General features: G+C 43.8%; 1 protein-coding gene across 2 annotated transcripts; it reads right to left on the reverse strand.

The window, feature by feature from the left end:
* Positions 1-1,804: 1,804 nt before the first annotated feature.
* entpd4 (ectonucleoside triphosphate diphosphohydrolase 4) lies at positions 1,805-26,828 on the reverse strand. 2 transcript variants are annotated; one of them, XM_078565429.1, is made up of 13 exons: positions 26,699-26,828; positions 22,201-22,319; positions 20,942-21,136; positions 18,428-18,633; positions 15,801-15,951; positions 14,210-14,313; positions 12,702-12,761; positions 11,796-11,926; positions 9,496-9,662; positions 8,451-8,775; positions 7,255-7,340; positions 4,750-4,911; positions 1,805-2,745 (listed from the first exon to the last, which is right to left on the reverse strand). In XM_078565429.1, the coding sequence occupies exons 2-13, from the start codon at positions 22,206-22,208 to the stop codon at positions 2,535-2,537; spliced, it is 1,806 nt and encodes a 601-aa protein (XP_078421555.1). In that variant the 5' UTR covers positions 22,209-22,319; positions 26,699-26,828; the 3' UTR covers positions 1,805-2,534. The 2 variants fall into 2 exon arrangements, with proteins under 2 accessions (XP_078421555.1, XP_078421554.1); XM_078565428.1 differs by having other exon boundaries at positions 11,772-11,926.
* Positions 26,829-27,845: the final 1,017 nt, after the last annotated feature.

The following is a 27,845-nucleotide window of genomic DNA, read 5'->3' on the forward strand; positions in this document are numbered from 1 at the left end:
GAAGGATGGGCAACACTGACTTTGTGAAACAGTATAAACATTGAGTTTACAGCTCAGAAATAGGCTATTCAGCCCAACTGGTCTGTGCTGGAGTTCATGCCCCACACATGCCACCTCGCCCCCTACTTTATCGCACTTTCTCAACATATCCTTCTCTTCTTTATGTATTTATTTAACTTCTCCTGAAATGTATCTATGTAATTCATCCCAACTACCACCTGTGGGTGTGGATCCGCTCTGGGTAAAGAAATTTCTCCTCAAGTGCCTGTTGGATTTATTGGATTTATATGGTTGCCTGTATGCTATGTAAACATGTTGTACTTGCCAGTCCCTGTAAAATCACTATGTGACCATGCACCTTAAAGGGAACATTGCTTACACAGCACTTTGCTGGTTGCTGGTCAGATGCACACTTGTGCAGTTTCCAGGGAACATTGCCCCTTGTTTTAACCTTTAAACAAGTGGAAACAGTTTCTCCACCTGTAGGCTGGCAAACTATTTAATCACCTTAAAGACTTGCACGAGGTCACACCTCAGCCTTCTCCTTTATTGAGGAAAGAGCACCCATGTTGTTCAGCCTTTCCTGTTAGATATTTAGAAACATTTGAGCTATGTGAATGCAAGCTGTTGCTGTACAATCAGCAGGTGATGTGGATTTGGGATTGCAAGAGTTAACACCAAGTGGGAAGATGGAGGCAAGTTACAGAATCACAGAGTGCAGAAGAGGCCCTTCAGCCCATCGAGTCTGCACCTGACCTACCTACCTAATCCCGTTCAACCATATTGTAATTAAACAGATCAGGAGGCTTGAGGGGCTGAATGGCCTTCACCTGTTCCCATATTCTTACAATGGCCTGTTGATCAAATTGTTGCTGTGTTGACATGGGGAATTAGGGAGGCATGTTCGTGCACATTCACAATTACTTGATCATCAAGTGTGGGGAGAGGACAATGAAAATGGGAATGTTCAAATAGTGAAATGCAAATCAGACAGGCTCCATCAGAGACATGTGCTTCTGTATCCAAGAAGTACCACAGATCCAGACACTAGAACAGGAATAGCTAACCATTCAAGATCTCGCATTTATAATGTACCTTTGTCATTGTAAAGCATCCCAAATTGGTTCACAGGAGTGTTCTCAAACAAAACCAAGGCACAGGAGGTGGTATAAAGGCAGGTAACCAAAGGCTTGACTCAAAGACATAGGTTTTAAAGAGCGTCTCAGAGGAGAGGTAGGCAGAGAGGCGGAGAGATTTAGGGAGGGAATTCCAGAGGTTAGGACCCAGGCAGCTGAAGGCAGGGCCAAAAATGGCACAGCAATTGAAACCAGGGATGCTCAAGAGGCCAGATCTAGAGGAATGCAGAGATCTCAGTGGGTTCTGGAGCTGGAGGGATTCGAGATAGGGAGGAGCGAGATCGTAGAGGGATCCGAAAATAAGGATAAAAATTTTAAAATGAGGTGCTGCTGCATTGGGAGCAAATGTAGGTCAGCAAGCCAAGGGATGATGGTTGAATGGGATTTGGTGCAAATGCGGATATGAGCAGAGGTGTTTTGGATGAGTTTAACTTTACAAAAGAGGCTGGATAAGAGAGAATTGGAATAGTTCAGTCTAAAGGTAGCAAAGAGATGGATGAGGGATTCAGCAGCAAGGAGGAGGTAGGCTCTGCTCCAGGGGTAGAAGTAAGCAGTCTTGGTGATGGAGAGACTATTCAACTTGTACACCAATATCTAATGAATGGAAGTTCCACAGAAGCTTCTCAGTTAATTTTAGTGCTGGTAACTATATAATGCTGAAGAAAATATCATTTTATAAATAGATTTATTGTTTGTGATGTGGTCTGTCATATCACTGATTTTGAGGTAACAGATGCACTGACTTCATTGCTATTTACTGCAGTTATAAATAAATATAATGAAGAGTTTCTGATTGTTGAAAACTTCATAGCAGCTGTTGTACTACAATGCATTTCTACTGGGCTCACTTTTGCCTCTCTGGACCTGCTGTCCCTGCAGTCACTCAGACATAACTCAGGCCAAAATAACTAGGTTTTCTGAATTGTGTATGAAGACAGACAGAAAACACTGCTTCTTAACATCACTAATCCGGATGATTGCAATTCCTTTGTTTTGATATTTATTTCTATAATTAAAAGGAATTGGGGAGTTTGCTGGCTCATCAAGGGGTGTCATACAAATTTCAAACATGAAGTTAATCATGTATTTACAGCTTGTCGATTCTGCTCCATCTGTGCTCCTGCAACAAGCACAGACAAATGTATGGTAAAGTCTGTCAGTGTCTGAAAAAGACAGGGATATTTCTGACCACTCACGAAGCCGCATCTCCAGCCCTTTTCCACGGGCCCGCTGTGCGTCTGCAGCCCTTTTCTGTTTCAGTTTCCAAAAATTGCACTATTGGCCTTTGCAACTTCTGTAAGTCATGGACAAACCGGCTCCTGCCTTATCACCCTCCCCCCCTTCCCCCCTCCCCCCCCGCTCAACCCTACTACCATCTTGCACCCTGGTCACCGACTATCAGGCAACTTCTGGCATCTGAGGTAGCCCGCCTTCACCCATCCACATGCTGTGTGGCATCCTTCGGTGGATCCGCCTCAGGCGCAGCAGGTAAAGGAGGATGGACAAGAGGACGACCAGGAAACAGCCAAAAAATAAATAATGGTTGTAGACGAAGGAGAAGCCCCTCCAGTGTGTATGGTTTCCTTTGAAGTTGTCCAGTTGAATGTCCCTGTCGGTATTAAAGCAAATAGGGTGAGAATGCCAGCCAACACAACAACAGCCAGCAGGTAACTAAAAAAGGACCCTGGCAGACAAGGGGGAAGCAGCAAGGTAACCCAAATGCCAACACTGTACTGGCAGCTAATGGGCTCTTATTTGAAACATGGTGATTTTAGACTAAATGGGGACACAGACATTTTGGGCTGTCAAGTCAGAAGCTTGTTGTGCCCCAGCACTGAATAGACGAACTTGCAGGCCTATAGCACCTTTTCCCAACTTGGGACGTCCCAATGTGACTTACAGCCAATGACGTACTTTTGGAGCGTGCTCACTGTAGTGATACAGGTGTGAGACAGTGGGTGTTTTTTTAAAAAATATTTTTGGGGAAGGAGTATTGTGTTACCTTGTGAAGAAGGCTTTGTGTCTGTGTGTGTATAAATGATTTAATTAAGCTTGGGAAAGGTTACTAGAAGACAGCTTGTCTGGGAGGTTTAAGACTTAAAAGGATAGAGGTGTTAGGTTTGTGCATTTGTCTTAAGATATTATGTGGGGTTTGAAGTACAAGTAACTAGGTTGGATCTAACATTTGCATTTCTAGATTTTGTTTGACTATCAATGGGAAGTCAGATGTGGCAAGGAGCATTTTTGCATCCTACAGGAGTTCCATGGGTAACTAGAAGAGGGGATATTGCATTTTGTTGACCTGAAAGCAGAGACAAAATAGAAACATGAAAGATTTTATATTTGGAAGGATTTGAGTTTCAAAGAGGGTGTGAGAACAATGGGACTGGAGGTGAAAAGGGGAAAAGGGTATTTTAGAGTTACTGCGGAGAGCTTGGAGGTGGCTGTTGGCTGTGTGAGGAAGATTTCCTGAAAATAGCTCTGAGCTGGGAGAAGACGCAGTTCGAATCAGCCATCCAGTCAAGCCAGAAAAGTCTTAGGTTGCAAAAAGCAGCCTTGTTCTGAAGTCTTGGATTTCCACAGCAGAGTGGAAGAAAGTCTAAGAGGTTGTGTGGTATGCCTTAATTTGAGCTACAGCAGTTTTCTTGGGGTAATATTACTGGATTTTTATAATTAAACATCTATAAGGCTATGTTGCCTGGAAGATGTTAACTTGTGGGTCTGACCAAGTAGGGAGTCTTCAGGGGAAATGTTTTGCAAGACTAATCTTAACTGTGTAACTGTAATCTTGTGTGCTTAAGCTTACTTTATTCTCGTTAATAAAACTTATAATTTTTAAAATCCCAGAAGTGTTACTGGACTTCTTGCTGCTGAAATCAGTATGTCCTCTTCTTGTTTTCAGAATACAAACAAAAAGGATATGGCTTGTCAGCAATTTTCCCTCTGGGATTTGGTTTGCTCAGCAATTAACCTCTGCTGTGGTCATAACAAAGGAAACTCAGCAGCGAATTTGTGCACAGCAAGCTCCCAAAACATCAATGTGGTAATGAGCAGATAATGTATTTTTTTTTAGCTATGATGTTTGAGTGACAAGACCTAGAACACCAGTGAGAACTTCCCTGGCCTTATTCAAATTGTGCTCTGGAATCTCTTACATTCACCCAAGGAGGCAGACAGGTGGACACATGACAGTGCTTTCTCAGTATCGCACTGGTTGCGTCAGCCTAGATTTCAGCCCGCTGACTTGGAAGCAAGAGTGCTATCTACTGAGCCACAGCTGACTGCTTGCTCACTGGACCCCAAGGAGAACATTCCTTCTGCATGTCAAGAGATTGTCAGTTGTGAACAGTCTTGCACTGTGGTACCTCCCAGGAGCTGGGAGAAGTGCAAGGAGATTAGACCAGTCGGGCTGGAATCAAACCTACGACGACTGAATCAACTCTCCTCACGCCATATACACATGTGCAGGAGCAGATTCCTGTGCCAATGCTCAGATTAAGTCAGAGGAAAGAGTGACAGAAATTACATGCAATCATGTTAGATCCAGAGATTTAAAACAGAAATCACAGGGAGAGTCCAGGAAATTGCTGGGTGAATCGGCAATCAGTCTCACCTCAGGGGTAAGTAACGTGTCCTGTAGAGAATTGCCCCAAGCGTCCACTGAACTTCCTTGTCATAAACCAGCTGGGCTGTTTTCAAGTTGGTGTAATTCACAGGAAAGGAAAATCCACTATGCAGAACCTCGTACATCCACGCTGACTTGAAACACTGGTACCTGTAGTTAACATACAGCAATTTCAGCAGGTGCTGCTGTAGAGTTTAAAACTATATGATCATCCTTCCTTGTCAGTATGAGGTACGGAAGGGGAGATATTAAAGTCTAACATCCAAATGTTGGCCAGCCTGTCTGACAATAGGGGTGTTGCTGCCTCACCAGCCTTGGTTACCTGCCTCTCCAAGAACCCACAGCTAAGAAAGGGGATTTAGTAATTTTCACATATAACCCCCGACACTTTATTTAGTCAAGCTTCACTATGTCAACACATTCATTCCAGCCTCACACTGCTCTTCAGGACAGTTGCTCTCATCTGATTTTGTATTCACTGGAGCATAAGATGCTTGAGGGGTGACTTGATCAAGGTGTTTGAAGTGAAAAAAAGGACCCAAGAACCCAGAGAAACTATTTCGTCTAGTGGGAGAAGTCCAGGCTAATGAGGAGTCAAATCAAGAAGCACGACTTCACACAAAGGAGAGTAGAAATCTGGAACTCTCCCTCCCCAAAGGGTGTGGATTCAGAGGGTCCACTGAAACTTTCAAGACTGCATTGGATTGATAATTTGTTAACTAAGGGCAACAAGCCAAGGGCAAAAGCAAAGGTGGGCAAATGGAGTTACGGTCTAGAGCAGCCATATCACATCATTGATTGGTGGAACAGGCTTGGGGTCCCAAGATGCCAACTGTTGTTCCAAAGTGCCGATGAGATTGGGTTCTATTGACTGTAACCCGTTCCTCACATTTAGATGGGCACAGAGACTGGCAGCTGGGGCTCAGTGGCAACAGGCAAGTAACATACATGACACACAAGTATCAGGCAGACCACCTTCCCTTGACATTCAACAACATGAGTATCATTGAATTCCTTCAGTCAACATCCTAGAGTCATGATTCCAGCTTAAACATTCACTCCCTCCACAATTGGTGACAGCGTGTTCCATCTACAAGATGCACTGCACAAACTCACTCAAGTTCCTTTCACGAACCTGCTCTACCACCAACAAGGATAAGGGCAGCAGATGCATGGGAACATCAGCACAATTTCCCCTTGTGGGAGAATCTAGAACTACAGGTCACTGTTGGAAAATAAGTGGTTGCCCATTTAAGACAGAGAGGAGGAGGATTTTTTTCTCTGAGGGTTGTGAGTCTTTGGAACTTTTCCTCAAAAGGCAGTGGAACCAGAGTCTTGGAATATTTTTAAGGCAGAGCTAGATAGATTCTTGGTAAGCAAGGGGGTGAAAGGTTATCGGGGTAGACGGGAATGTTGAGTTGAGGTTACAATCAGATCAGCCATGGTCTTATTAAATGGCGGAGCAGGCTCGAGGGGCCGAGTGGCCTGCTCCTGCTCCTAACTTGTATGTTCGCATGCACGTTCCCCTCCAAGCCACGCACAATTCTGACTTGGAACCACACCGCTGCTCCTTCACTGTCACTAGGTCAAAATCCTGGAACTCCCTCCCTAACAGCACTGTGGGTGTACCTACACCACATGGACTGCAGAGATTGAAAAAGTTGGTAAGGGCAATGAAAGATGGGAAGTGAGTATCAGACTTGCCAACGAATCAATTAAAACATACAGGGATACTCAGAATGGATCTGCTTCCTGTTCACAAAATATTTGGTGTAGATTGCAGGACAGTGAGGGTAGGCTGGAACCCTACAACTATGCAGCTTAACCCAGGGATGGTCAAATCATTTAAATCTGATCCTCTGGCTGAGTACTGTCTGGAAGGAAACATTTTAAAATTGTCCATTTTGCTAACCTATCCCTCAACCTGTCATAAGACTGGTTGCTCACCAGTCTCACCTCACAGCTGTTCTAATTTGCTAACTGCAGCTTTAAGGCTCACCTAAAAGATGAGTTTTTACTTTAACTCCCTCTGACCAGTGTGGAGGTAAAGTTCTACTGCTGAGGCATCTGGTGGATAAAGATGGCAATATGGTTCCCATTCATGCTGTCACAGAAAAGACAGCTCCTATACTTAAGAACAGCTCCCTGGATACCTGTTAGCTGCTGTGCTAAAGCGGGAGAGGTAAGCAAGATACACGATCCTGGTCCACTGGAAAACCTCCGCTTTAGTATCGGAGGTCACCACAGGTTTTGGCATGGCCACGATCCTCTCAGACAGTTCATTATCTGCTCACTGACTCTGCTCTGATTTGCACATTTAGAATGATTGCTTGGACAGCACACTCAAGAGCTGGCAGGGCCTGTGCGGATGAACCTTTGGATCAGTCATGGTCTCTGTGTACAAGGGACAATGCCTGATGCACGAATGAAAAGCCACACTGGCCTATTTCCCCCTTCAATGACATCGATGGCATAGAGGGTGCACACACTTACTTCAGTCTGTGGAGGTCTGCATGACTGGAGTACAAGCCACGGTCAAAACGTTCCTTCAGGATTGTCCACTTTGTTGCACAATAATCCTACAGGATAAATAGAATCTTAAGCTGAAAGCCATTCAACCATCAAGTCAGTGCCAGCTCTCTGACAGAGCAATCCAGTTAGTCCCACTCCCCCACTCTTTTCCCATATCCCTGAAATTTTTCTCCTTCTCAGGTATTTATCCAATTCTCTTTTGAAAAGCTACTATTGAATCCGTATCCACAGATACAGCAGCGTGTTCCAAATCCTAACCATTCATTGTGTGAAAAAGATTTTCCTCATGTCGCCTCTGGTTCTTTTGCCAATTACCTGATGTGCCCACTGCTTATTGACCCTTCAACCACTGGTAACAGTTTCTCTTCATTTACTCGATCTAAACCCTTCATGATTTTAAACAACTCAACCAAATGTCCTCTTAGCCTTCTCTATTCTAAGTAAAGCAACCCCAGCTTTTCCAGCCTATCCATACATTTCCCAACCTTTTGGATTGGATAATTGCAATGGCAAATCCTCGGACTTGATTTCCAAAAAATTTTTTAAGCAGGAAGTTCACCGATGGGAGTGACGTTGAATCTGAAAGAACAGCATCCAAAAATCATGAGCTGGTCGGTTGGGAGCAGTCCGGAACAGGATACTGACTTGATCTGACCCTCAGGGTATTCTTCTCTCACTAGTGATCTCCCTAATTGCCATTGGTTTGCTTAGCTCAGAGTAAGGACCAAACCTTTTGCTCCACAGGGTTCAGTCCGTTTACTGAGCTGTTGAGGATGTTGGTTACAGGTTTATGTATATAGCTCGCTCTGTGCAACTTGACCACAAGGTGGCCTGCTCTATACATTTATCTGGTAATTACATAATTAGCCATGGTCCGTGAGGAAACACAGGCATCTCTTTCTGTTAGAGAGAGAGAGAGAGAGAGACAAGTGATTATATAGCTGGAGGGACAGAATTCCACATCAAGCATGGGACAAAGCAAGGAGCGGGTCTTGATGGACTCCCACAGCCGGAACAGGGTTTCAACCAGCGTTGCTGGCGTCATTCTGCGCCACACTTAAGCTATCTAGCCAGCTAAGCTAACCAGCCCCCAACACTCACTCATTGGTCAACAATCTGTGGAGCTTTCATTAGAAACATGAAATTCACCTCAGTACCTGAGCAGCTTTGGTGAATTTAGCAACATCATAGTGACCACCCATGCGCAAGACGTCTTCAGTGCAATAATAGAATTCGGAGAAACCATAGAATTCGCTGTTCTGATAATCGACTTGGGGCTGGTAGACCCCACTGAGCGATGTTGAAGTCTCATTGGTTTTGTTTAAGAAGGGGCTAATCATTTGTCGACACCAATTGAAATCTCCCAGTCCTCGCAAATACACAGTGCGTCCACCTTGATGAATTTCGTCCTTGATATCAACTGGCAAACAGGGGTCCAAGTATGGGATTTCCTCTGTCAAGCCAGTCTTCTGCCCCAGCAACCTGCAGGAGAGATAGGCCAAGTGACTCTTTGTTCCCCAAAGGTTCTATTTTCATCTCAGCCCGATTGAAGCTGCTACTTTTACTCGAGTGTCATTACATGGGTCCCCAAATGGTCACTGCTTGTTTGTGGTCCTTGACACAATCAGTGGGCCAATTGACCCTGTTAGCAAGCCCACTGAAGTCACAGGGATGCCTCTTGGCTCCTCCTCCCCTCTTTCCAGGCTCGACTTCAAAATGGAGAACAGCAAAGTATCAGATGAACAACACAGTGACCCTCTCCATGCTCTGGCACAAAATACTGGGGCTCCAGCCTCACATCCTGTGCCACCTGAATTGAATGCTCAGCTCCATCAGAGAGGCACTTCAGGGTCACAAACAAACAGACACAGGAGTGGCTGCACAAAAACAGACCACTCGGCCCAACTGGTCAATGCTAGTATTTCCTACATTACAACAGTGACTACACTTTACAAGTACTCCATTGGCTGTAAAGCACTTTGGGATGCTCTGATGTTGTGAAGCTTGCTATATAAATGCAAGTTCTTTCTTTATAGAGAGGAGGTAGGGTGGGATAACCATAATGCTAGCACAAACCTGTTGGGCCGAGTGGCCTGTTTCTGTGCTGTCATCTTGTAGGCAATTCTCTGCAGTTAAAAAGAGTCTGAGCCTGTTGATTTGTCCATCTCCCCTCCCACCCAAGCCTCCACGAAGCCCAAGTACCTGTTTGTCAATGTGATCTTGTGGATGATTTGTTCCTCATAACGCTTTCTGGCAGCATTCCCACCGAAACCCAGAAACGTGGTGACATAGACTCGGTACACATGCTCTGTGTGATGGGCATCACAGCCCAGGTTGAACTCTGCCAGCAGGTTCTTGGCCACCTCTTCCTGCACAAGAGCAACTGATGTGGTTATTCAAGTGGAAACGTAAGCAGTCCCATATTATCCTGTGTCCAGCACAGACACAGTGCTATCAAAATATTTAATTAGCAGATGACAGATAACAAGTTTTAAAGCAGTAATGCAACCAAGCAGGCCTTTCACACAGCTGAAGGAATTGTGGAGCAGATGAAATGATAAATGTGCAGGAGCTAAAGGGGGTGCCAACTTTACCCAGCTGGTGACAAATGGGCCAAATCTTACTGGAGAGGGGATGTCACAGCTAACTTCACATTCAGACTTTTTCCTGCAGCCTTCAATTCAACGATAATTTGTGTGCAACTTGCTGGGAGTGCAAGCTAATAACAGTGCAGTGAGGGCAATCGGGACTAACAGTCAATCTCCTTAAACAACGATATTTAAGGACTGGGAAACAAACTGGGGCACAAAGGAGGGGGAAATTCAACACAACATCAGGCCAGAGCATTTGGGCAGTTGGTTTTGCATGGTTCGAACATCCAGCCTTCAAGCCAGACTTCTCCAACCTTCATTGTGAGAAAACCACTGGCTTCCTTTAGTCATCAGCAAAAGATTTTTCTTTCCAGTTCTGAGTTCATGGAATGTAACCAGAGCTGAAGAGTCAGCTAAGAAGGAGACGTCACCATAAATATTCCAGAAAATACAAGTCCAGTTTATGTAAAGTGACGATTTGATTGCCATTTTTGGATTTTGTAAGGAAGTGATAACATGGATAGAGAGAAGCTGTTTCCACTGGTGAGTTAGTATAGGACAAGGGGTCATAATCTTAATATTCGAGTCAAGCAAATCGAAAGAGAAGTTAAGTAATGTTACTTCATGCAAAAAAGTGGTGGGCGGGTGGGGGAGGTCAAAGTGTGGAACTCTCCAGTAAAAGAAGCAGGTGCCAGCTCACTGAATCAGCATCGCTCAAGTGATCGTTCTTCTTGCCCGAGTTGTAACAGTGAGTGCTTCAGGATAATCTTACCATGCACTCGGGCCAAGTGCTTGCACGCACACTCCCAGCTGGGTCATGATTCACTCCCTGTTTCCTGACTTAACCTCAGACTGATTAAGTCTGATTAAACACCAGACTGGCAATCGACTTTGGGCTTTCCCCGCTGTGGCACTGCCAGCCTCTACAATGCATTCAACGTGCTGCAGCCCCTGTCCTCGCCCCCCGCCAAGTTCTGCAATCACACCACATCGCCTCTTAACATGCTTGGTTAGCTCCCAGAGTCTCAGCGATGTTCTCACCCTTGCTTTGAAACTCTCTCTGTGCACTGATCCCTGGTAACCTTTTGTGACCAATCTATGCCGGCCTCATGTCCCCAGGGACCCCAATACATTCCTCCAACACTGTACTTCTCTTACTTCCCCCACTGGCTCCTGTTCATTATACCATTCTGACCCGCTGCCACCTTGGCGGTCCCCTGGGGAAATATCCATGAACGATTTATCGTCAGAGACTCATCTATCAACACTTTATCAAACGAGTCATTCCATTGCTTATTGCACTAAAAAATCAATTACTACAAAAGGGCACCACGAGAGAGGCAAAAATAATTACATTATGAGCAGCAAAGCATGTTAATGCTGGAATCCTGTCACAATGAAGTGCATGCTGCAGCTGGAAGTGAGAACAGCTGTTACTAACTGGGGAAAGGTTAGGGCATCATTCTTAAGTCTATCTAAGAACCGGTTTCCACCTAGGGGAAACGGGGGCGGGGGGGGGGGGGGTGAGGAAAAGGGAGTCTATGCCTGTGCTCTCTGGGTTTTGTGAATAAACCTGTGTTAAAGAAAGACTGGCTCCAGATTCCTCCTGTACTCAGTGAATGAGCAACAAATTACAACAAAGCAGACTCGTTTTAAGAAAGGGAGAGCAGGCAACACAGAAGACGACAAGAACTAATGGCGTGATCAGTTTTCAGAAACCATGCACACTGGTATCACACAAAGTGCTGGCCTGGAATCGTAGGCTCAGGAACTACCATGCAAGGGACCGAACAGCACTAAAGTACAAGGCCAAATGTTAGAGGATGTGAATTAAAAAGGAAGAAACACAAAATCAAAGAAAATAAAAGAGGTAGGACAGATAATAACCTGTTGTGAAGAGGCAAAGCTTACAGTTTTGGGCACTTCATAGGCTATTTGAGTAGAAACCCCTCCCATGTCCAATACGCCAGCTGTCCTCTTCCGGAGGACAGCTGCCTGGGCCTCAGTACCAGGAAGGTTGACTTCCACAACCGAATCCTCACCTGTGTGAATTCATCAAAGGACAACCAGTTAGACAGCTTTTTTGTTTAAGCTTTGATACAAACTTTGCACATTGTCCAATTCCCAAGTCACAGGTTGGATTTTCTTCATGCCACATCCCAAATATCCAGTGGCGAAGACTTGTTTGATTTGCAGGTGCAGGTTTACAGCTCCCAGCACCATGATACTAGGACGTGACCGACGCTTTGCATTTACATTGACATCTCTCACTTCAGTCAGAGGGTCATGAATTCAAGTCCCAAACCAGAGACTCAAGTACAATATCGAGGTTTATACTTCAAGCGCAGCTTGGAGGGAGTGCTGTACTGTCAAAGGTGCCATCTTTTGGATGATCTTAAACTGAGGCCGTGTCTGCTCTCTCGGGTGGAAGAGAAAGGTCCCATGGCACTTATCTCAAAGAAGATCAGAGGAGCAGCTCAATATTTATCCCTTAACCAACACTTAAAAACAGATCATAAACACACTGCTGTTTGTGGGAGCTTGCTGTGTGCAAAATAGCACAGCTACTCATGGGGTAAACTTGCTGAGCAGTCGGTCCAGCCCTGTTATGTGACAACTTTATCCCTGTTGTAGAATGAGTCAAATACATTTTATTAATCAAGAGATCAGCGAATGATTAAAGTATTAATCGTTGCATTATAACCGGATCAGCAATTCTTCACGCTAGTGTAAAACACAGCACAAATATCATGATGCAGAATAAATCATGAAGAAATACAGCCCCACCCACTTTAAAATGCACAGATAAAGTTTTACCATCACTGATGTGGTCAAACCGTCCCAGGACAAAATTGATCCCAATCCAAGCGTAAACTCCTGAAACCATTGAAGTAAAAGGATTCTATTATTACTTTTACAGATTCAAAACATGTTTGGCTGCAAAACTGCAGAGTATTAGATATTAATAACACCCGAATCGTAAAAAACATTAACCACTGTGAAGGGTCAGTGACATTTACTCAAGACTGTGCCTTTTGTGAAATAATTGTCCAGTGAGTGCCTTTAGCGCCAGGGCAGTCGTTGTCTGAGGAGTTAACAATGGGTGGAAACACACACTGCTATTTTAAACTGCCAGCCTTCGGCTCACTCTGCCGATGTTTGATGGCCTTTGAGGTGGTTTTAAAAATGAAGCTGGTCCTTGTGGGCATTATTTTAAAAGCTTTTGAATGCCACTTTTAGAATCTTTACTAAGGAGCTGATGACTGGGCCCCAATAGACCTAGCAAGCAGTTATATTTTTTTTAAAAACTCATTTTCAATCATTTAAAATCGGGATAGTCACAGCAATTAAAAATGCTTATTTTGCTTGATAAACCTATTTGCCGCTGTAATCCAAGTGTGTGACGAGCGACCACTCTTAAGTGCATTAAGCAATCTTCTTGAAAGCTACATGGTTTTTTTGGAAGAAAAGATGTTTTAAAGGACGATTGCCAATGGCACTGCGCTGGCCAATGGCAGATTTTACTGGCAAATGAGTTCGAATGGAAATTTGCGACAAAATAAAAAGCTTTCGAAACAGCAATTTCCGCCCGCATTTCCGACTGCACACAAAGCAGAAACTCAAATCCAAGGTGTCCATCTCACCCTATTAAGCTCCTGACAAACAAGTCTCAAACTTGGTATATGAGTTACAAAGCTTTTACTCATGCCTGTGGAGAAGCATCAAGTTCAAAGAGGCAGGAGACCATTAACTTGTTATTAATTTGTGCCAGACAGGTTCTAAAAACGCAGGCTCGAACCCAAACTGCTCAATGAGCTGGGTCACATTTTGAACATGGCTGCATGTGGTGACACCAGGTCCGAGCCAGATGGAAGAACCCATGCTTCGAGACCACATTGTTTTACAACATGGGATTGACTTTACCGACGTATTATCAAACTATCCTTCGCTCACTGCACTTTGCTGGTGAAATAATCCTGCTTCTATTGGGAGACTTTGCTGCCGTGTCAGTCAAGAGGTCGGTGTGCAGTGGTCCAGAGAGACTCCATTTACATGGGCTCTTCTTGCTGAGGGAAGACTGTGGCAAGTCCTGTTTAAAACTCTGCCCAGCCTCTAGCTCACTGGCTGACACATTAGTGTCAATACTCACTCTCAATGCACTGGACTGAACAATATGGAACTGTGACTGCCAGCGTCACACAGATTCCCCTCTTAATATTTACCTAAATGTTCAGTGCATTTGTCTACCAGCTTATCAATTCACTTGCAAGCTCAGAACTGTTCAACCAATCTACCTAACACTACGGTCACTGCAGCATACGTACCTTCTTGTTTGCCTGAAATGACCTCTGCATGTGAGTCTGCAAACAGGAAATCGAAGTTTAGAGGAATATCTGTACGGAGATCTTCAAGGATGGCATTTTGCTGGCTGCAAGACCAAAGTTAACGTGTGGTCAATACTTGAAATGAGGTTATTCACCAGTGGGCAGACAAGAGTCATGGTGTGCTCCCCTTCGTGACATGACTCAGGCTAGACCCTATCTCATTGGGCCTCTGTTGAATGCCTGAAATGACGAATCGCTTTCTGAGCAATGGCTGCTGGGAAGCTATTTGACTGTGATGGCATCACAACTAAGCCTCAATTGCTGCTTGCCTGAACTACACTGGGGCACTTTCCAACAGGCATCACCAGATCGCAACCAAGAGTGGCATTTCTTTCACCGAACGAACAGGGATAAATGGAAACCGACTGCACTGTCTCGTCATCGCCCAAACTGAGATCAGCTACCTCACTACAGACCCAGATATCAAATAGGAGATATTTATGCTCTGTCTGGAACACATCCTGCTTGAGTATCAATAAGGTTAAACTGAGTTGAATAAGCCTAGATTCTCTGGAGTTGAGAAGAATGAGACATGATCTCATTGAAATGTATACATTTCTTAGAAGGCTTGAGAAGGTGAGATGCTGAGAGGCTCTTTTCCTTGGCTGCGGGATAAAGAGTTGGCCATTTAGGACTGAGATGAAGTGAAGTGTCTTCATTCAGAGGGTTGTGAATCTTTGGGATTCTCTATCACACAGGCTGTGGATGCTCAGCATCGAGTCTATTCAGGACTGAGACTGGTAGGTTTCTGGGCACTAAAGGGATCAAGGGATTTAGGGAGCAGACAGCCAAGTGGAGTCAAGGTAGAAGATCAGCATGATCTTCTGAATGGCAGAGCAGGCTGGATAGGCCACATCTGTAACTCTCACTCAATTTTTCTTTCATTCTTAACTGTACTATTATTTAACATCTGGTCTGAGACTTAGGTCCAGTTCTAACTCTCCCTTTCAGACATAATGTGAATGGAGATCAGTCTGTTTAAATCAAGTAGCCCACTGGATCAATGACATAATCACAGAATCTTAATGGCACAGGAGGCCATTCGGCCCATCATGTCTGCACCAGCAAAGCTCAAAAGCCTGAGATCCAGAATCTGGAATGCTACAGAGGACTGGCTCCTGGAGTTGAGCTTCAGTGTAGGGGTAGGCAAGAAGGAGATTTGCCCCACGTCTTCCATGTCACTTCACATTTACCCCCAGATTTACCCAAACAGGAGACCACAATGCCCACACAGGTTCAAAAACTGCAATGACTCTCTTAATGAGTAGAAGCTTGACTGTGCATTTATCCTTGTGTTTGAGGCATTCCTGGCCCCAGGGAAGACTGAGAACAAGAAATTGGACAGATTTCACAGCACCAGGAGCCACCCATTATTTGCAATAATTTGAGTGTGAACAAGAAGAATGGAGGCCGTGAACAGATTAACGTTTAGCTCATGGCTCTGCCTATTTCACTTCACACAGTGTCATTTATGAGTGCATTCAAATGAGCAAGTAGAATGATCTTTTCAAAAACAATGCAAAACAGTTACTTCTCAGGTAAAATCCTCATCCCAGCAGTGCACAGGATATATAAAGGAGTCTCTTGGTGTTTTGAATGAGGAATATGATCTGCAGCAAAATTCAACAGGGGTGCCAAGTAATCACTAGCTTTCTCTGGTGTGGCTGCCAGGTCTGATATACCTGCGGAAAGGAACAGAAAGGCAAATGAAACAAAGCAACTGAGCGCAGCATCTGTGCTGTAAATAGACTGTTTGCTACAAGTCCCACCCCCAGTTCCATCTCAGTGTTGGTAGACACTCCAGACTTTAATTGTTGTCTAAAAAAAAATACAAACACATCGAGATGGCCTGGATATACTTTTTTCAGTACATTGTACGGGTGTGAACGATCGGATAAATATGAAGCACTGGTGTGGCACCAGAATATTGCTATCAAAAGGCAAAGATTTTGCATCCAATCATGAGAAGTGATCTGATACAGGAGAGTAAATGTCAAGCCAGAAATATGACCTACCAACAGGGTATGGTTAGAGTCATGGCCTTGTGCTGTACTCTATCATTCAATGATGCCATGCCTGGGAGAACATGATGGCTGGGAGGTTCTAAGAAAGCACCACAAAAGCACACAAGTTTCACAAAGCTTATTGTTATTCAAACCTCACAGTATGTTACAGGCCATGTTGACGGAATATTGGCAAATCAGTTTTTATTTCAGACTAACACTGAATTTCAAACATAAAAAACACAGCAAGAGTCCATTTATGCTAACTGCTCCATGTTGGTGTTTATGCTCCACACGAGCCTCCTCCCACCCCTCTTCATCTTATCCTATCAACATATCCTCCTATTTCTTTCACCCTCATGTCTTTATCCAACTTCCCTTAAATACATCTATACTATTCACCTTAATCGTTCTCTGAGGTATTGAGTTCCACATTCTCACCACTCTCTGGGTGAAGTAGTTTCTCTTGAATTCCCCATTGGATTTATTAGTGACTGTCTTATATTCATGCCCCTAATTTTGGTCTTCCCAGAAATGGAGATACCGTTGCAACATCTATCTTATCAAACTCTTTCATAATCTTGCTCCAGGTCATTGCTCAGCCTTCTCTTTTCAACTGGGGAATGGAAGGAGGTAAGAGGATGTACAGCGGGAAGCCTTAAGGACCCAAGTTCTAGGATGACTGAGGGCATTATGCCACCATCCTGTGTTGCAGTGAGTTTTCAGAGACCACAATGTCCCAAGTTGGTGCCAAATGAGCTGATGTCAAGTAAAGCACAGCCAGCATCAGTAGTCAGGGCAAGGAAGAAAACAGCCCGAGTTCCCCAACTCTCCCTCAGTTACAATTTTGACTGCTGTAAACTCATGAATATAGATGTGACAGTACTCAACTTCGATATTCCCACAGACAAATAGTCTGCCAAGATTCACAGTCTTGACATAAATACCGTAACAGTCCAGTAAGCATTAACATATTCAAGAGAGAAAAAGGGGGTAGAAGTGGTATTCAACTGGACAGTACTAGAGTGTTATTTAACATTCATATTGCTTTCTATCTCTCCCTCTTTGGCCTTTACTGGCTGAAGACTGAAAGTAAGAAACAATGAAAGCCATTAACTTGGTGTCAACTATATTCTTCCCACAGTTTGACATAACGTAGCCAAAAAGTGCCTGTTAATCATGAGTCAAGTATGGGTTCACTTAATTCACTGCTACAGGAACAGAATCAGAAAATAAATTATCAAAATTTGTAGCACAAAAGGAGGCCATTCAGCCTGTTGTGCCTGTGCTGGCTCTTAGAACGAGCAGTCATGCTTGGTCTTATACCTTGCATCCTTAACCCTGCAGGTTCCTCATCCTGGAGTAGGTGTCCAACTTTCTTGCAAAATTGTTTATGGAATCAGCCTCCGCTGTCTTTTCAGGTGTAGAATTCCAGATCCTGGCAGCTCTCAAAGAGCGACAAAAATTCTCAGCTCCCCTTGAGACCTTGGCCAGTGATTTGAAATCTTTGACCTCTGGATATTGATCATCAGAGGGAATCATTTTGATCTGCTCTATGATAACCTCTTGTCACATACATAAGAACATAAATAGGTGGAGTAGACCATTCAGCCCACCGAGCCCATTCCGCCATTCAACGAATGAGATCATGGCTTACCTTCTGCTACATTTTCCCGCACTACCCCATATCCCCTGATGTTTTTAATATGTAGAAAACTATCGATCTCAATGACTGAGCCTCCACAGCCCTCTGGAGAAGAGAATTCCAAAGATGCACCGCCCCGAGTGAAGAAATTCCTCCTCATCTCAGTCCTAAATGGCCTGCTCCTTATTCTGATCCACATTTAAAACAGTGTACAAAATTGTTTTTCAATCAAGACCAGAATTAGACTCCCAATTTATTCCTCTCTGTTAGCTTGTTGTTAAAAGAGAGGGTGTGACAACACCTATTCTTTTCACAAAGATTTAGAACAATTTCTTTCAATGATTTAAAAGCAAAATACTGCCAATGCTGGAGAACTGAACTAAAATCAAAGTGCTGGAAAAACCCAGCAGGAAGAAGAGTCATATTGGACTCAAAATGTTTCTCTCTCCACAGAAGCTGCCAGACCTGCTAAGATTTTCCCAGCATTTTCTGTTCTTTCCATTGAATTACCTGGTTTGATCTTCATCACCACAGGCTGTCTGTTCCTGCCCCTCATCTGTTTGATATCAAGCAGATCGTGTGGATTCCCATTGTGTCTTGGCCAGCAGTACACAAAGAGCCTTGAGCCACTGCTTCCACAGTCTATCACAATGCCATAGTTTAAATAAGGGTTCTTGATATCAGTGGCCTCCATGTCTGTCAATTTGGTGAAGTACCTGTAAGGAGGAAGAGGAGAAAGGTGAAACAACAATAACAACTTGCATTTACATAGCGCCTTTAAACAGAACTAACCATCTCAAGGTGCTTCATAGGTGTGTTACGAGGCAAAATGTGACACAAGGAGATATTACGACCAGTGACTAAACATCTGGTCAAAGAGGTTGCTTTCAAGGAGCGTCTTAAAGGAGGAAATAGGAGAGACATGGAAAAATTTAAGGAGGGAATTCCAGAGCCAATGCAGCTGGAGGCACGGCCACCAATGGTGGAGCAATTAAAATTAGGGCTGCTCAAGAGGCCAGGATTAGAGATGTGGAGAGGTCTCAAAGGGTTGTCAGGCTGGGGAATGTGACAGAAATAGTGGAGATTTGAAAACCAGGACAAGAATTTGGAAAATCAAGGTGTTGCCGGAATGGGAGCCAACATCGGTCAGCAAGTACAGGAGGTGATGAGCGAAGGAAGTTTGGTTAGGGGCAGCAGAGTTTTGAATTAGCTCAAGTTTATGGGGAATGCAAAGTGGAGACTAGCCCGCAGAGCTCTGAAATAGACGAGTCTACAGGTTAACAAAGGTACATGTAAAGAGGTAGCTTTTAAGGAATGCTTCAAAGGACAGCATTAAAGAGGGAGAGAAGACTGTGAACTGATTTGAACCTGCACAGTCCAGTATCATCACTGGCACTGTGAGGTGCGGATTTAAAATTCCTTCATCTGTCACCATATGTTAATGTCACACTGACTAAATCCTCGGTCTCATTGTTGTATCATCTGGAAAACTGAAACCAGAAGTTCTTCTAGTCTAAATTGTTAAATCCAAAGACTAAGCTGCCATTTCTCTTATCGCAGCCTACAAACCCGTATTCTGTTTCTAACTTGTATAGTGATATTTCTCTTTAATTTGGAAGTTGGTGAGAGAGAAAGGAGCAATTTCGTGTTTACCAGCAAGCAGAGAAAAACCCACACCGGTTCCTGTGGTGTAATGAGCAACTGAGAGGACACGAGTTCAAATCACACACATGCCACATTGTAAGACTGAAGCCAGTCAATAAATCTTATCATTTGTATCATGGCATCAACATCAACAGAAAAATGGCCATGGGAACTTCCAGATTTGTGGGAAAACCAACCAGTTCATCCATGTCCTTCAGGGAAGGTAACCTGCCAACTAGATGTAATCTAGTCCACATGGGTCCAATCACACACTATGAAGCAGACTTTTAAAATTGCTTTGAGGGAAATGGAGGGATGGACACCAAATGCTAACTCTTTTTTTAATTATTCATGGGATATGAGCATCACTGGCAAGGCCAAAGTTTATTGCCCCTTGTTGTCTCAATCCCAAGCCAGCTGGTGAAGTATGAAATGAAAAACTAATACTTTTCTTAACAATAAGTTTATTCACAGAATGCATCATTGCAAATGCCTGCTTCCTTCCGAATAACCCAAAGTCCCAGCAGTCTCAGTTTATGAGTGCTCTAAGTACTTAAATAAACAATGCACTTAACATAATTAATATACCATCAACAGCCATCCCTAGAGAGCTGCCTTCATTAAATATACATGTGTTGTAGATATACCCACTGCGCTGGTATGGAGGGAATTCCATATGGAATTGATGTAACAGTAACAATTACAATGTATATAGCACTTATAGCAGGGCACAATGTCCCAAGGTGCTTCACAGAAGCATTAGCAAACAAATTATGACACCAAGTCACTTAAGGAGATATTCATGGAGCCAAGTCCCTGTCTGCTCTTTCAGGTGAATGGAACAGATCCCATAGCACTATTTCAAATATGAGCAGGGGAGATCTCCCTGGTGCCCTGGCCAATACTTACGCCTCAATCAACATCACAAAAGACAGAGCGTGGGGTCATTATCACATTTCCGTTTGCGGGATTTTGCTGTGTACAAATTGGCTGCTGCGATTCCTAGAGTGACTAGACTTCAAGAAGTACATTTTGGCTGTCAAGTGCTTTTAGACATTATGAGGTTGTGACAGGTGCTATAGAAATGCAAGTCCTTGTTTCTTTCTACTTTGGGTTTGAAGTCCTGTAGATGGTCCTGGAAAGAAACACTGTTGGGCGGTCTAAGAGAGGAAGGCAGTGGGAGGAGTGTTTGTGGGAGATGAGTTCCAGAGTCTGGAGGATTTGATTTAGAATAGGACAGTGTTCACCCAGTGTTCAGAAGCTAGGGAGGATGACAACATCCAGAAAAACATCTTGAAGCAAGAGTGGGTGGAGTTCAGAAGACAGATACCACAACCAGACTGATAAATGAAGAGGCAGAAGCAGCTGCTCATACACTACCTATCTCCTCTGTCCTGGTACAAACGTCCCCAGCGATTCTTATCCAAGACCAGCAGAACATACAGTAGAGATACGAAAACAGTGAGCAATACAAGAGCTGTCAACTGACGAAAGGTGCTGTTGAAAGGACGTGGACAGGTCGATGGAGATAAGCTGAAATGCCATGAAGCCGGGAATAAGCAGGAGATACAGAACCTATAGAAGAGAAAAGTTCACAGTCAAAAAAACAAGATAAGTGGAGCAATGTTTCAACACAGATTACACTCACATCACAAATTCTTACTTGTGATTTTGCAACAAGGACACTTTTCCACACGAGATCTCTGAAATCTACCTCAGGAAGCAGCATCAAGACAAACTCTGAAGGTCATTCTGCCAAATGTATTCAAGAATGCATTCATGATCATTTTACAGTGCCCTAACTAACAAGTCTCACATGTCCACTTTCAAAGTTACAGAAAGATAAATATTCATTATCAGCCATGGCTCAGTGGCTGTCACTCTTGCCTCTGAGTCAGAAGATTGAGAGTTGAAGGCCCACTCAATCTCTTGAACACAAAAAGTCAAAGCTGACACTGAGTAGCGATGGAATGCTGCACTGTCAAAGGTGCTGTCTTTCAGACGAGAAGTTAAACTGAGGCCCTATGTGCCCTTGCTCAGGCGGTTGCAAAAGATCCCAAGTCACTGAAGAAGAGCAGGGGAGAGTTCTCGCTAATGTCCTCTCAACCAAGATTAGGAAAACAGACATCTGTTCCTCTCACATTGCTGTTTGCGGGAGCTTGCTGTGTTCAAAATGGTCTTTCAAACATTACAACTGTCACTACACTTCGGAAGTACCTGATTGGCTGTCAAGTACTTTTGGATGTCCCGAGGTTGTGAAAGGGAATATATAAATGCAAGTCTTTCTTTCTTTCTTACAAGGTCAGAGCTGAGCATAGCCATCATCATACTTGCCAAAAAGTGCTCCATGTGCCACGTGTGATAGTCTTGTGTAACTTCAGGCTTTGCTCTTCAGAACTTAAGTTTTGATTGGAATGAAACACACTGTCGGGCAAGTAAAATTTAACCAGCAACTGACTCAATTACTTCATGCCTACCTTTCAAAGGTCCATGGTCAGAAATGACATAATGCTTAACGTATCAAACAACTTCCAAAGCAATGATTATCTGTTCTCTCAAGTGTGGCACACTTTCCCATTAACCTTTCACTTGGGTCAACACAGGAGAGTTAGTCGCCACAATTTGACCAGTTCTCTTACCTTCCCATGGTAAAAAGCTGCTTAATCACGGAATGATGAGAGGAAGCAACGATCGACAATCAATGAATCCAGGATGTGTCAAGTACAGCGCATGGTTCTGCCAAGGAGGCACTGTTTTCCTGTTTCAGCAAACAGAAAGGGAATTAGTACATGACTCCATCTTATGGTGCATATGCAGCTACATCTGTTCTGTATCACTTTCACAAAAATTCCCCATTCACATCAGGTGGCTTCAACACAACTTGTGTGTCAGTATCGCAACATCCTGCCAACCTGTCCAGTAAACTACAGGGCTGAGGTTAAATGTTCTCTCTCACATAATTTACATCTATATATTATATATACAGGGCACCTATAAATGAAATGACTGGGTTGGGCAGTACAGTGACATCGCAGCACTGAGAAGGCTATTCAGCCCATCGAGTCCACGGTGGCTCTCTGTGGAGCAATCCAATCACTTCCTTTCGCTTTTCCCCCCACTCTCTCCCCACAGTCCTACAACTTCACGGCCCTCAAGGGTGCAGCCAATTTCCTTTCAAAATCATTCATCATTTCGACCACCCTTGAAGCCTGTGAGTACCAGGTCATCAACACTCTCTGCATAAAAAAGTCCTCCATCACATTCCACCTGCATCTCTGACCCAAAACCTTAAATCTGTCTCCTGCCTTCCATGAACCATCAGCTTTTGGCTTGTTTTCCTTTTTGTTTCTTTCCCTTATCAAAATCTTGTACAATTTTATCAGATCTCCCCTCAATCTCCTTTACTCCAAGGAGAACAACCCCAGCCTTTCCAATCTAACCTTGCAGTTAACTTACATCATCCCTGGAACCATGCTGGTAAATCTCCTCTGCACTCTCTTCAGGACCCTCATATCCTTCTTGAAGCGTGCTGATTAAAACTAAATGCAATGCTCTGGGTTGTGGCCTAACCAGAATATAGAAGCTTGGAAAGTGAGAAAATGACAGTCCAGAAGGTTGCCATTCAGCCCACTCTCTCCACACAAACTGAAAAAGAGCTACCCAGCCCTTGACCAGTCACCCTGTCAGCTGTGGCACTTCCGGTGCATGTCCAAGTACTTTTCACCTGTGATGAGGGTTTCTGCCGCCACCAGCCTTTCAGCCAGTGAGTTCGAGGCCCCACCCCACCACCCTGTGGGTGAAAATGCTTGCTCCTCAACTTCCCTCTCCTCCTTTTGCCAATTACTTGAAATCTATGCCCCTTGATTATTAACCTGTCTGCTAATGGAAATACAGTGGACAGCAAGAACCTATATAGACCCCTCATCATTTGAAACATCTCAATTAAATCTTCCCTCAGCCTCCTCTGTTCCAAAGAAAACAGGTCCAACCGATCCAACCTATCCTCTTGGCTGGACTGCTCCAGTCCTGTCAACATGCTCGTAAATCTCTGTCGTACCCTCCCAAATACCTCTTGTAATGCACTGACCAGAATTGTACGCAGGACTCTAGCTGTGGGCAAACTTGTATTGTTCTAGCGTAACCTCCCAGCTCCTATATTAAATGCTTCAGCGAATACAGGCAAGTATCCTGTAAGCCTTCTTGACCACATTATCTACCTGTCCAGCCAACTTGAGGAATCCACCAAGGCCCCTCAAAGTCAGGCCCTTTCAAGGTTCCTCTACACTTCTCACAATCCTGCTATTTCTTGTGTATTCCCTTGTCTTGTTCGCCCTCCCAAAATGCATCACCTCACACTTCTCCACATTGAATTTGATTCGCCACTCATCTGCCCGCCTGACAAGTCCATTGATACCTTACTGCAGTCTATAGCTTTCTTCCTCACTATCAAACACACAGCCAATTTTTGTATCTTCTAGAATGTCATGAAGTGATATTAACATGTATAATGTTAGTGGGTTTTTTTTAAATTGAACTTGTAGTAGGGTCTGTGTCTGTGTGTGGCTTAATTGGATTAAAGACAGATAGTCTGGGTGCTTTGATGTATGGTATTTTTGAGATGTTAATTGGGTGAACAGTAAGTTAAAAGGCATAGAGTAAATTTGCATTTGTTGAATAAACCATTCAAAAGAAGGGAGTAAAATCTTGCACCTAGCTAGCAGGCACTAAGCAATGTGTTTCTATTACTAATAAAATTGGTGCTACGAAAGGGGTTTTATTGTTAGAAGAGGTGGAGTTCAAAGACCGAGTGATACAATGAGAACTTACATTCAAAGGGAAGGCTGGGTATAACCCGAGAGGAGTTTGTGTGTGCAGGTTAGAGGCATGCAAGATCTCACCAGCCAGTAAGCCCTACAACTGTGTCTGCAAAGGAAACAAATTGCAAAGCACCTCATTTTGAATTCCTAAGGTCAAATGTGCTTTGCCTGGTGTCTGTTTAAAGTCTATGGGTTATTGTTGCCTTGGTGAAGATTTACCTGGGAGTAATTAATTTGGGGATTTGTTTAAAAGTTATTATGGTAGTAATTTGCAGACATGTGTATGTGCTTAATTTCTTGTTAAATTAATAAATGTTTAATTTAATGTATATAAAAAACTTTTGAGGCTTGGTGGTTTTTATTCCTGAATTCAGAGCTGCCTCTCAAACATACCAATTGAAAATATAGGTTATGAAAGTTGTTTAAAGTTTCCCTCTAGGATTTCTTTACTAACTGCTGTGTCATAACAAGAAACTTCTTAACTGTGCTCCCTACATTCAAGTCTAAATTATTGAGATATTCCACAAACAGCAAGGGTCACAGTATTGAGCCCTGCACAACCCCAGTGGAAACAGCCTTCCAGTTGCGTCAACACTTGTTGACCAGAACCCTTCGCCTCCTGTGAATGAGCCAATTTTTGATTCAATTTGCCATTTTGCCTTGGGTCCCTGGAGCATTTATTTTTCTGACCAGTCTGTCACATGGGAACTTGTCCAAAGCTTTGCTAAAATCCATATAGGCTACATCAAACGTGCTACCTCATCGAACCTCCTTGTTACCTCCTCAAAAAATTCAAATCAAGTTAGTCAGACACAACCTTCCTTGAACAAATCCATGCTGACTATTCTAGATTAACCCTTTTCTTTCCAAATGTTGATTTATACTCTCCCACAGGGCTTCTTCCAATCATCTGTCCACCAGTGGCGGTTAGGCTGACCGGTCTGTCATTACTCGCCCTTTCAATGTTAGCAGTGCTCTAGCACCACACCCATGGCGAGAGGGGATTGGAAAATGAAGGAATGAGGGAAGTTAGCTACAAGATTAGGTTGAAGAAACTGGGGTTGTGAGGAGATTTGAGAGAGGTGGACAAGATTATGGCAGATTTAGAAAGGGTAGACAAAGAAAAGCTGTTTCCATTCGCTGATGTTACAAGGAGGGGACAGAGATTGAAGGTTTTGGGTAAGAGGTGCTGGGAGAATGTGAGGAAGAACTTTTTTCCTCCCACAGTGAGTGGAAAACGATGGTCAGAGCATTGGCTGTTTGCTCCATTCCTTTCCTCAAAAAACTGGGATATACTTCATCTAGGGATGCTGGTTTTACCAATTTCAAAGATGATAAACGTCTGAATATTTCATCCTTCACCATGTTTATACCATCCAATTCTTCACACTCTTTCCTCTTAACCTGCGTCATCCCACTTTAATCTGAAAAGGGACACAAATTATTAATCACGCCATGTATTCCACCTTCAGAGACAAGTTACCTTTTTGATCTCTATTCAGCCCTACTCTTTCTTTCGTTATGTTTTGTAAGACATGCTTGGGTTTTCCTTGCCAATATTTTCCACACCCTCTCTTGGCTTTCCTAATTGCCTTGTTTAATTTAAGCCTACATTTGCTACACTCTTCTAGTCTTTCTGTTACATTAATTTTGTCATGACTGACACAAGGTTCTCTTTTTCTCACACCTTCTCCTGCCCTACATATAACGGTGACCACACTTCAAAAGTACGTGTATGGCTGCAAGACACTTTGAAATACTCTAGTGCTTGTTAAAAGCGCTATATAAATCCAAGTCTTTCTTTTTGTGTGCTTGAGATAGACAGAATTCATCAGCTTAAAATCGGAAAGAGAACTTACCTGTTGCAATGTTAAACCTCTGCACTGGATGCCCAGATGTTGACAGATCTTCCCAAGATGAACTATTTATTTTGAAATATCCACATGGTTAATTTCTATTATTTTCTTTTTGGAAACTATTTCTCTGCTCCTGATATTTCTTTTGCAGGGTTTTTTTTTTCACATATGCATCCCCCCCCCCCCCCCCCCCATTATTCACTGCTGCTGTTACCTGCCCGCCCACCTGGAAACGCCTCACCGCTGTGCTGATTGGCTGCCGCCGGCCAGCACCCGCCATCTAATTGGCTCGCCGGGCCGTCAATCATCCGACCAGCCACGTCAGGCTCGGAGCCACGCATGTGCGACCGGACTGGCGGCGCCGGCAGCGACGATTGGGTGACCGTCATTTTATTTTCAGTTAAAAACCACTCGACCCCGGTTGATTTGCTATTTTTGAGGGGAGGGGTGGGTTCTGCACTTACCCCCTCATGATTCACCGTGGATGGTACTGTCAGCAGGAACAAACACAAAACGGTGAGAGTGACAGTCGGACTTCAACAAACGCAACAGCCATTTCCCCCGCGACTGCCTCCGCTGCAACGGAAATCTTTTACCACACTTCACGACATTGCCGACGTGCCCCTGCCGGAATACGCATGCGCGACTTCTGCCCGCTGCATGCTGGGAGTTGAAGTTCTTCCCCTTCCAGTTACCATGACACTCCACACCAGGCAATATTGACATTTTGAGACTTGACTACCACTGGCCCCATTTCAAGGGAACTTTTTCGCGCAGAACTGATTTTTTTTTTTTTGCGTTTCCTTTTCATTCATAAACAATTGCAAAAGCTCCAGTTTTCATGGAACATGTTCAAGACAGTGATCGAAAGATCTCCAGAGCAGAAAAATGTCAAGGGATATGGGGAAGACTGTGGGGAAAATGGCGTTGAAGTAGATGACCAGCCATGATCTAGTTGAAAACCAGAGCAGGGTCAAGGGGCTGAATGGCCTGCTCCTGCTCCTGTTAGCAACATTGCCCTCTTGGACATCAGCAGCCTCATTGACCACCGCAATTTGCATTATTTAGCAACTTCAACACTGGCATGTTTTACAAAGTGCGTTACTGGTGTGTGATCAAACAAAATGAGATCAGAACAGATGAACAATACCTCTGTCCAAGAGGTAGATTTTAAAGAACGTGTAAAAGACGAAGAGAGGTAGAGAGGCAGGTTGACAATGGTTGAAAAGGCAATCAGTATTTGTTGCACCCATTAGATCTATTGGCATAATAGCCCAGATGTTGAAATGTACCTAGATCCAAAACAACCCAACAATTACATTCCAGATTATCGTTCCATGTGTGTACGGAGTTTCAATACAAGCTCAGAGTAGGTTAACTCATTACTAGCTAACTTGGTCAGTTTGGCATACTTGGACCCAAAGGAATGGCAGAAGGACCAAGGGCGTCATAGCCAAACACAATCCTGTTATCATCCATGCCTTGACTCTCAGCAGCTGCCATAAGATGGCCATCCGGCCCTTCCAGCCTTCACTAAGATCATGGCTTCACTTGTCCATCAACGTCACTTTTCCAGCCAATCCCTATTTCCCTTGGAGTCCAAAAGTATTG

The sequence above is a fragment of the Cetorhinus maximus genome, chromosome 20 (genome assembly GCF_964194155.1).
Source record: "Cetorhinus maximus chromosome 20, sCetMax3.hap1.1, whole genome shotgun sequence".
Classification (NCBI taxonomy): Eukaryota; Metazoa; Chordata; class Chondrichthyes; order Lamniformes; family Cetorhinidae; genus Cetorhinus; species Cetorhinus maximus.

Bases quoted from the DNA above. Each gene is read 5' to 3' on its own strand.
- entpd4 (XM_078565428.1), bottom strand. The intron at 15,952-18,427 runs GTAATTCAATGG...TCCTTTCCGCAG, and splicing joins GGTGATGAAGATCAAACCAG to GTATATCAGACCTGGCAGCC. The intron at 8,776-9,495 runs GTACTTGGGCTT...TCTCTCCTGCAG, and splicing joins AAGATCACATTGACAAACAG to GTTGCTGGGGCAGAAGACTG.